This window comes from Passer montanus, unplaced genomic scaffold (genome assembly GCF_014805655.1).
Source record: "Passer montanus isolate IOZ18808 unplaced genomic scaffold, ASM1480565v1 scaffold109, whole genome shotgun sequence".
Classification (NCBI taxonomy): domain Eukaryota; kingdom Metazoa; phylum Chordata; class Aves; order Passeriformes; family Passeridae; genus Passer; species Passer montanus.
This window is the reverse complement of record NW_024357502.1, coordinates 1,860,029-1,869,768: the sequence shown is the minus strand read 5'-3', so window position 1 is coordinate 1,869,768 and position 9,740 is coordinate 1,860,029. Positions and strand designations below refer to the sequence as shown.

Sequence of the window (9,740 nt, the reverse complement as noted above, 5' to 3'; positions counted from 1 at the left end):
CTGTGGGATATGATCCATGTGGGATGTGATCCCCATGGAACGTGATTCATGTGGGATGTGATCCATGTGGGATGTGATCCCCGTGGGATATGGGATGAGTGGGAGAACAGGCTCTCATCTGGGGTGGGATCAGGGTGGGGTGGGATCCTGTGGGGTGGGATCCTGTGGGGTGGGATCCCTGTGGGATGTGATCCATGTGGGATGTGATCCCCATGGAACGTGATTCATGTGGGATGTGATCCATGTGGGATGTGATCCCTGTGGAACGTGATCCATGTGGGATGTGATCCATGTGGGATTGGGGGGTGGGATCAGGGTGGGGTGGGATCCTGTGGGGTGGGATCCTGTGGGATATGATCCATGTGGGATGTGATCCCCATGGAACGTGATTCATGTGGGATGTGATCCATGTGGGATGTGATCCCTGTGGAACGTGATCCATGTGGGATGTGATCCATGTGGGATGTGATCCCCGTGGGATATGGGATGAGTGGGAGAACAGGCTCTCATCTGGAGTGCTCCATGGGAAGGGGCTGGGAGCAGGGTCAGCACTGGGAGCTGGGAATGCTGGTGGAACTGGGGGTGCTGCTGGTGTCCCTGCCACCCCCCTCGGTGCAGATGCCACTGGCACAACCTGATTGATTGATTGATTGATTAATGAACACCCCACGGGGCACAGCAGCAGATAACCCAATTAACCAACTATTCTAATTGATATTAATTAATGGACGGGATGGAGCAGCTCATTAACATCTCCCAAATCCACCAGCCCCACATGCGAGGGACACCCACGGGGACCATCCCTGCTCCCACCCCCGCTGTCCTTTTACCCCCTGCATTTCTGTTTCACCCATTTCCCACCCGGCCTCTCTTTCCCCGTTTCCCGTGCCCCTCACTGTGGTTTCTGCGGGTGCCAGGGTGCCCAGATGAAGCTGGAGCTGGCCAGCCTGGCGCCGCTGCAGGTGCCGCGCGTGGCCCGGGAGCGCCCGCCCGAGGGGCTGCCCTCGCAGAGCCTCTACCGCAAGACCACGCAGCTTCTGGAGACCCTCTACCAGCTCAGCGCCAACGCCAAGGTGCTGGACATGAGGCACAGCAAATCCAGTAGGTCCTGCAAAAACCTGCCTTGGGGTCTGGGGGCTCTGTGGCACCTCTGCGTGGGCGCTGTGCCCACGGAAGGACTGGCAGTGATGTGCCACCCGAGCAGGGCTCGCTGCGGGGTGGGGTCTGCTCTGCTGGCAGGTTTGGGGTGTTTGGGCTGAGTGCCAGTCCCTGTCCCCCCTCAGGACCATTGGTGTGTTGGGGACACGTGGCTCAGTGTCCAGGGGATGAGCTGCTCCGGGGTGGCTCAGCCTCTCCCTGCTGGGGAGTCCCCCAAGCCCTGAAATCCCCCTGGTACAACCCAAGGGGGTGAAACCTTCCCCAAAACCCACCTGGTATCACCCTAAGGAGATCAAACCCCCTGAAATCCCCTGGTACCAGCCTGAGGAGGTCCAAACCTTCCAAAACCCACCCGGTACCAACCTGAGAGCAAAGTTCCCCAAAACCCACCTGGTACCAACCTGAAGAGGTCCAACCCCTCAAAACCCACCTGGTACCAGCCTGAAGAGATCAAATCACCCAAAACTATCTGGTACCAACCTGAGGAGATCAAACCCCCTGAAATCCCCTGGTACCAACCTGAGGAGATTAAACCCCCCAGAACCCACCCAGTGCCAGCCTGAGGGGGTCTAACCCTCCCAAAACCACCCAGTGCCAGTCTGAGGAGTTCAAACCCCCCAAAGCCCACCCGGTGCCAGCCTGGGGGGGTCACAGTGCTCAATTGTGCCCGTGTCCCCTGGCCCACCCCTGCCTCCCTCCCTCCCCGTGTCCGCAGCGCGGAGCTCGTCAGCGCGGCTGCTGGAGCAGACGGCCCGGCTCTGCGCCCTCAAGAACTCCATCGATGCCCTGAAGGTGAGGAAGGGTCTTCTCCAGCCTGGGGGACCTGGTGGCACCCCCAGCCCAGCCCTCCAGACCCCAGGCTGGGGCTGGTGGCACCTGGTGGCAGTGAGGGGACAAAGTGCTGCCCGTTCCCGTTCTCCTCCCAAAACAGTCGGGTTTGACCCCTGTGATTCCTGCCCGGGGGGGTAAGGGCTCCGTGGGGTGGGTGAGGGGCTCTGGGGGGTGATGAGGGTCCCCCGGGGTGGGTTTTGGGGTGACCTTGCTGTGCCCCAGGACGACACGCTGCGGGAGATGGTTCAGCAGCAGCCGGGCGCCGGCGTCTCCACCACCTTCGGCACCTTCCCGTCCTCCTCCTTCCTGAAGGTGAGAGCCTGTCCTGGGGGACCCCAATCCTGAGGGACCCCAGTCCTGGGGGACCCCAATCCTGAGGGAACCCCAGTCCTGAGGGACCCCCATTCCTGAGGGACCCCAATCCTGAGGGAACCCTGATTCCAAGAGATGCCAGTCACAAAACCTCCCATTTCTGAGGGACCACAATCACAAGGGATCCCCAATCCTGAGGGCCCCAATCACAAGGAACTCCCAATCCTGAGGGGCCCCAATCCTGAGGGACCCCAGTTCCAAGAGATTCCAGTCACAAAAATCCCTATTCTTGAGGGACCCCAGTCCCAAAGAACCCCCAATCCTGAAGGACCCCAATGACAAGAGATCCCCAATCCTGAGAGACTCCAATCACAAGGAACTCCCATTCCTGAGGGGCCCCAATCCTGAGGCGCCCCAATTCCAAGAGATGCCAGTCACAAAAAACCCTGTTCCTGAGGGACCCCAATCCCAAAGAACCCCCAATCCTGAGGGACCCCAATCCCAAAGAACTTCCAGTCCTGAGGGGCTCCAATCTCAAGAGATCCCCAATCTTGAGGGACCGCAGTCCCAAAGAACCCCCAATCCTGAGGGACTCCAGTCTCAAGGGATCCCCAATCCTGAGGGACCCCAATTCCAAGAGACGTGTGTCACAAAAAACCCTATTTCTGAGGGACCCCAACCCCAAAGAAGCCCCAATCCTGAGGGACCCCAGTCTCAAGGGATCCCCAATCCTGAGGGACCCCAATTCCAGGAGATGCCAGTCACAAAAAACCCTATTCCTGAGGGACCCCAGTTCCAAGGAACTCCCATTCCTGAGGGACCCCAATCCTGAGGGACCCCACTCACAAGGGATCCTGGACTGCCGTTCCTGAGGGACCCTCGGGACCAGCACCCCGCAGTCCCCCTGTGCAGACACCCCCCGGGCTGGCCGTGACCCGCGGTGTCCCCGGTGTCCCCGGTGTCGCGGTGTGCGCTGAGCGCGGCGCTGTCCCGCAGGCCCGGCAGGAGCAGGCGCGGGGCGCGGCGCTGTGCGGCCGGGTGACGATCCCGTGCGCGCCGGGGCACGGCCAGGCGCACCGCGTGCTGCTCACGCCCGACCTGCTGCAGCACCTCCGCCAGCATTTCGTCGCCTGAGCCGCCCCCGAGGGACCCCCGCCCGCTGTCCCCTCCCTCGGGACCGCCCGCGTGTCCCCCCCAGCCCGGCCCCGCTTCCCCCGGGGGAGCCGGGCCCCCCGCGCTGCTCTCGGGCACTGCAGAGCCCCGGGACCCCCGGCACCGGGGCTGCGCCCCCCGTGCTCCTGGCACCCAATAAACCTCCCCTGGACGCGCCGCCTGCGCCTGGAACCGGCACCGACCGCGCGGGGACACGGGGGGGACACTGCGGGGACACTGCGGGGACACGGGGGGGACACGGGAGGGGACACGGGGGGGGACACGGGAGGGACACGGGGAGGACACGGGAGGGGACACTGCGGAGACACGGGGGGGACACGGGGGAGCATAAATGGGGACTGGGAGGGCACGGGTGGGGTCCGAGAGGGGCACGGGGAGTCCCGGAGGGGACTGAGAGGAGCCCGGGGGGCACAGGGAGAGCCCGGGCGGAACCACGGGGACATTTGGGGATCCGGGGGTGGCACCGGGAGGCGGGTGGGGGTCCCGGGTGGCATCAGGGGACACTTGGAGGGCACGGAGGGGACCGGGAGCGCTCTGGGCGCCCCGGGAGGGGACAGGGGGACACTGAGGGGACACTGGAGGGACACCGGGGGGACATTGGGGCGACACTGGGGGACACCAGGGGGATATTTGGGGAACATTGGGGTACACTGAGGGACACTGGGTGACAATGGGGGACAATGGGGGGTGGCGGGTCCCGCCACGTGCCGCCGCGCGCGCACCGAACCGCGCGGGAAGGGGCGGGGCCGAGGCGCGCGCGCGCGGCTCCCATTGGCCGGCGCGCAGGAAAAGGCGGGAGGGAACGCCCCCTCCCGGCTTTGATTGGTCCGCCCCGCGGAGGGGGCGGGGTCAACACCGCCTCTGCTTGATTGGCCGCGGGGCGGGCCCATCGAAGAAGGCCCGCGGTGATTGGCGGAGGGCGCGGCGCAGTGGGCGCTGATTGGTGGAGGCGGGAGGAGGCGCGGTTCCGGCGGGGACAATGCGTCAGTTCCGGACGGCGGCGGCGGCGGGAGGACGATGGTGAGTGCGGGTCGGGCCCGCGCCGCATCCGTCGGCATCGGGAGCGGGGAGGGACCCGGGAGCCCGCTCGGGCCGCGTCGGGGCGCGCCGGCACCGGAGGGAGCCCGGGGCCGCCGCAGGGAGCCGGGCCGGGCGCGGGGATGGGCGGGGGCGCGGCCCCGGAGCCGGCGCCGCTGAGCGGAGCGCTCGGTGCCGCAGGTGCTGCTGCACGTGCTGTTCGAGCATGCGGCCGGGTACGCGCTGTTCGCCGTGCGCGAGGTGGAGGAGATCGGCCTGCTGCTGCCGCAGGTACCGCACCGGGAGCGGGAACGGGAGGAACGGGAGCCGGGCCGGGGAGGGAGGCCGGGAACGGGAGGAGCGGGGAGCGGGGCCGGGAATGCGTCAGTTCCGGACGGCGGCGGCGGCGGGAGGACGATGGTGAGTGCGGGTCGGGCCCGCGCCGCATCCGTCGGCATCGGGAGCGGGGAGGGACCCGGGAGCCCGCTCGGGCCGCGTCGGGGCGCGCCGGCACCGGAGGGAGCCCGGGGCCGCCGCAGGGAGCCGGGCCGGGCGCGGGGATGGGCGGGGGCGCGGCCCCGGAGCCGGCGCCGCTGAGCGGAGCGCTCGGTGCCGCAGGTGCTGCTGCACGTGCTGTTCGAGCATGCGGCCGGGTACGCGCTGTTCGCCGTGCGCGAGGTGGAGGAGATCGGCCTGCTGCTGCCGCAGGTACCGCACCGGGAGCGGGAACGGGAGGAACGGGAGCCGGGCCGGGGAGGGAGGCCGGGAACGGGAGGAGCGGGGAGCGGGGCCGGGAACGGGAGGAGCGGGGAGCGGGGCCGGGAGCGGGGAGCTGGGAGGGGCGGGCAGCAGGGGACGCACCGGGGATGGAGGAAGGTGGAAGGGCCGGGTTGGGAGCCGGCGGGGGGTGGCGCTGGCACGGCCGGGGCCGCTCCGGTGCCCGGGGTGAGCGCAGCCGCCGGTGCCCCGCAGGTGGAGGAGAGCGTCCTCACGCTGGGCAAGTTCCACAACGTGGTGAAGCTCGTGGCGTTCTCGCCGTTCCGCTCGGCGCAGAGCGCGCTGGAGAACATGAACGCCGTGTCCGAGGGTGAGCGCGGGGCCGGGCGCCGCGGGGCCGGGCACGCCGGGAGCCCCGGGGCGCGCTGAGCCCCCGTGTCCCGCAGGGGTGCTGCACGAGGACCTGCGGCTGCTGCTGGACACGGCGCTGCCCCCCAAGAGGAAGAAGGTGCTGCTGGGGGTGGGCGATGCCAAGATGGGCGCGGCCGTGCTGGAGGAGCTGGGCGTGCAGTGCCAGACCGGCGGCGTCGTGGCCGAGCTCATGCGAGGTGAGAGGGGACAGCGGGGACATCCCGGGGGGCTCCTGCTTCAGTCGGGATGCACCTGGGAGGGGCGAGGAGCGGGGGGCGTGGGGCCGGTGCCCTGCGGTGTCCCCGGGGCCGCGCGCGGTGGCAGCTCGGTGTCCCCCGTGGTGACGCCGTGGCCCCGCAGGGATCCGGCTGCACTTCCCGGCGCTGGTGCGGGGCCTCACGGCGCAGTCGGCGGCCAAGGCCCAGCTGGGGCTCGGCCACAGCTACTCCCGGGCCAAGGTGAAGTTCAACGTGCACCGCGTGGACAACATGATCATCCAGTCCATCAGCCTGCTGGACCAGCTGGACAAGGACATCAACACCTTCTCCATGCGCGTCCGGTCAGTGGGGACGGGTTTTGGGGGGTTTAAAGGGGCTTTGGGGGTTCCCCTCCCTCCCCATGCTTACCACAGGCGGCTGCTGCTGCTCCGGCCGCCTGTACAGACCGGGGAGGGACAGCAGCTCCCAGGGGCCACTGGCCGGGCCGCAGGGCCACGGCGTGGACCAGGGGGACATTTGGGGACACACAGAGACACACAGGGCTGGGGCGGGGCCCAGTGGCACCACTGACCGTGCCCTGTCCCCGCAGAGAGTGGTATGGGTATCACTTCCCCGGGGCCCAGTGGCACCACTGACCGTGCCCTGTCCCCGCAGGGAGTGGTACGGGTACCACTTCCCTGAGCTGATCAAGATCGTGCCCGAGAACTCCATGTACTGCCGGGTGGCCAAATTCATCGGGAACCGGCGGGAGCTGAGCGAGGAGAGCCTGGAGGGGCTGGAGGAGATCGTCATGGACAGCGCCAAGGCCCAGGCCATCCTGGAGGCCTCGCGCTCCTCCATGGGTGAGGGGGGCTCCGAGGGGCTCGGGGGGGCCCGGCCTGGTGCCCAGTGCTGCCGCTCACCCCGTGCCGCCCCCAGGGATGGACATCTCCCCCCTGGACCTCATCAACATCGAGAGCTTCTCGCGCCGCGTCATCTCGCTGGCCGACTACCGCAAGGGGCTGCAGGAGTACCTGCGCTCCAAGATGAGCCAGGTGGCCCCCAGCCTGTCAGCCCTCATCGGGGAGGTGGTGAGTGTCCCCAGAGCCCCCCGTCCCCTCCCCAGCCGCGGAGATGATGTCAGAGTGAATCTGTCAATCCACTGAGTTGTGCTGCTGACGCTTCCACTGCTGATCCCCGGCCCGTGGGGACTCTCTGTGCCCTGGGGGGCTTCAGAGCCACCCGTGACCCCCCGTGCTGTCCCCCAGGTGGGCGCCCGCCTCATCTCGCACGCCGGCAGCCTGACCAACCTGGCCAAGTACCCGGCGTCGACGGTGCAGATCCTGGGGGCAGAGAAGGCGCTGTTCAGGTACCCGGGCGGTCGCGGTGATGGCGGCCATGGGGATGCGGCTGTGACTCGCTGGGCTGATCAGCCCGCCCCGGTCTGAGCGACCCCCGGAGCACAGCGGGCTGGGGAGGGGTGTCCGAGGGTGGGGGTGGCTGTTCGGGGGTCCTGACCCCACGCTGGGCACTCGCAGGGCGCTGAAGACGCGGGGGAACACGCCCAAGTACGGGCTCATCTTCCACTCCACCTTCATCGGGCGCGCGGCCGCCAAGAACAAGGGGCGGATCTCGCGCTACCTGGCCAACAAGTGCACCATTGCCTCGCGCATCGACTGCTTCTCAGGTGGGCACGGGGCTCAGGGGGCACACACGGGCTGGGCACTGTCGCTCGGTGCCCAGGTGGGCACGGGGAGGGCACTCAGGGGGATTCAGGGCCGCTCTGCCGTGATGGGAACATTTTTCGTCAACAGCATCTCACCCCGCGGTGAATGGTGACTCCTGTGGGCTGAGCAGAGCTCGGGGGGCACCGGGGGGGTTTGGGGGTGCAGGAGCAGTGCTGAGCCCCCCTGTCCCCTCCCCGCAGAGGTTCGTGATGGGAACATTTTTCGTCAACAGCATCTCACCCCGCGGTGAATGGTGACTCCTGTGGGCTGAGCAGAGCTCGGGGGGCACCGGGGGGTTTGGGGGTGCAGGGGCAGTGCTGAGCCCCCCCGTCCCCTCCCCACAGAGGTCCCCACCAGTGTCTTTGGGGACAAGCTGCGGGAGCAGGTGGAGGAGCGCCTGGCCTTCTACGAGACCGGGGAGCCGCCCCGCAAGAACCTGGAGGTGATGAAGGAGGCCGTGGTGGAGGTGAGGAGGAGGAGGGGATGCTGAGGGAGGGGGAAGAGTGGTGAGGGTGACAAATGGAGGCTGTGGGAGAGATGGAGGGGAGGAGGAGGTGAGATCTTGGGAGGGATGAAGATGGTGGTGAGGTGCCAGGGGAATGAAGATGGAGGTGAGCTGCTGAGACGAAAAGGATGGAAATGTTGGGGTGATGAAGATGATGGAGGTGAGGTCCTGGGGGACATGAAGATGGCTGTAGTGAGGTACCAGAGGATGGAGATTGTGAATGGCAGGTGTGGGGGCAATGGAGGTGTTGGGATGGTGGAGGATGGTGGTGAGGTGATGAAGATGATGCTGAGGTGCTGGGGGGGATGAAGGTGAGGTCATGTGGTGATGCTGAGGTGCTGGGGGGGATGAAGGTGAGGGCCTGTGGTGCTGAGGGTGATGCTGAGGTGCTGGGGTGATGAGGATGATGCTGAGGTGCTGGGGGATGAAGGTGAGGTCATGTGATGATGAGGGTGATGCTGGGAGGATGAAGGTGAGGTCCTGTGGTGATGAGGGTGATGCTGAGGGGCTGGGGGATGAAGGTCAGGGCCCGTGTCGGAGGTGATGTCACTGTGCCATCCTGACCCGCTGTGGAGGCCAAAGACTGATTTAATGAGTCTGATCCGACCAGGGCCAGGTGTGGGGACAAACCTGGGACCCTGCCCTGGCTCACGGCCCCCCTGTGTCCCCAGGCCAGCGAGGTGGTGGCTGAGGTGAAGAGGAGGCAGGAGAAGAAGGAGAAGAAGAGGAAGAAGAGGGAGAAGCGGCGGCTGGAGGCCCTGGCAGCAGCTGCTGAGGAGGCAGCAGAGAACTCTGTGATGGAGACAGAGGTGAGGGGCTGGGGTCAGACCCTTCTGGGGGGTCCTGGAAGCTCCTGATGCACCTTGGGGGGCTGTGAGGGGTCTCTGTGCCCCGTGAGGGGAGGGAGGATGGGGGCAGAGCTGATGTGGGACTCCCCACAGGAGAACGACGTGGGGGCCAAGAAGAAGAAGAAAAAGAAGAAGCAGCAGCAGCCAGAGGAGTCAGAGGCAGAGCCTGAGGAGAACGGGGTGGAGGAGGAGGAAGAGGAGGAGCCATTGCCCAAGAAGAAAAGGAAAGTCACGGTAGATCCTGAGGAGGAAGAGGAGGAGGAGGAGGAGGAGAAGAAGAAGAAAAAGAAGAAGAAGAAGAAGGCAGTGGCTCGGGACTCGGAGGAGGATTAGGGAGCAGAGAGCAGTCAGCACACGGACTGACAGACTGACGGACAGGCAGCAGCCGGGACTGGCCACTCACCCAAGCCCGTGGTGTCCCCAGCTGTGCCCTGTGGCACCGTGGCCACTTGGAACATGCCACAGCCCCTGGTGGCCTGGGTGAGTCCCTCTGGCCACCAGCAGCCCTGGACTGTGCCTTACAGAGTGGAACTTCAGCCCCCTGTCCCCTTCCCTGGGGCAGGGGCTGTCCCCAGGCTGTGTCCCCGTCCTTGGGGACCTTGGGCTGGCTGTGAGGGGCTGTGTCCCCTGTGCCTGTGCAGGCCAGGCCCCGTTCGTGGTGCCCAAACCCCAATAAAGGGCTGAGGTCGTTGCTGATCCCTCCTGTCCTGCTCCTGGCAGGGGCTGCCCAGGCTGTCCCCACGGGGGGCACCCTGTCACCAGCAGCCTGCCCGGGCCCAGGGACACCACAGCAGCACGGTCACACCTAAGGCCACTTTATTGGAGTCACAGGGGCAGGGCTGAG

At 66.6% G+C, this 9,740-nt stretch overlaps 2 protein-coding genes and 2 non-coding genes across 16 annotated transcripts in view; all 4 read left to right on the top strand.

The window, feature by feature from the left end:
* DCTN1 (dynactin subunit 1) overlaps positions 1 to 3,630 on the top strand; it is a 51,419-nt gene extending 47,789 nt beyond the window's left edge. For all 13 annotated transcript variants that reach the window (XM_039723359.1, XM_039723368.1, XM_039723350.1 and 10 more), the window contains 4 exons: positions 918 to 1,101; positions 1,874 to 1,950; positions 2,212 to 2,301; positions 3,298 to 3,630. In XM_039723359.1, the coding sequence (XP_039579293.1) occupies positions 918 to 1,101; positions 1,874 to 1,950; positions 2,212 to 2,301; positions 3,298 to 3,435 (489 nt within the window). In that variant the 3' untranslated portion in view covers positions 3,436 to 3,630. The remainder of the gene's footprint in view (positions 1 to 917; positions 1,102 to 1,873; positions 1,951 to 2,211; positions 2,302 to 3,297) is intronic.
* Positions 3,631 to 4,875: 1,245 nt separating this feature from the next.
* NOP56 (NOP56 ribonucleoprotein) lies at positions 4,876 to 9,592 on the top strand. The gene is made up of 12 exons (XM_039723501.1): positions 4,876 to 4,911; positions 5,110 to 5,199; positions 5,464 to 5,578; positions 5,655 to 5,816; positions 5,980 to 6,178; positions 6,492 to 6,679; positions 6,756 to 6,907; positions 7,085 to 7,185; positions 7,355 to 7,503; positions 7,888 to 8,009; positions 8,720 to 8,857; positions 8,990 to 9,592. The coding sequence occupies exons 1-12, from the start codon at positions 4,909 to 4,911 to the stop codon at positions 9,227 to 9,229; spliced, it is 1,659 nt and encodes a 552-aa protein (XP_039579435.1). The 5' UTR covers positions 4,876 to 4,908; the 3' UTR covers positions 9,230 to 9,592.
* Positions 7,600 to 7,673, top strand: LOC120509793. The gene has a single exon (XR_005629342.1). It is a non-coding gene; the product is annotated as a small nucleolar RNA SNORD56 (small nucleolar RNA).
* Positions 8,584 to 8,652, top strand: LOC120509787. The gene has a single exon (XR_005629341.1). It is a non-coding gene; the product is annotated as a small nucleolar RNA SNORD57 (small nucleolar RNA).
* Positions 9,593 to 9,740: the final 148 nt, after the last annotated feature.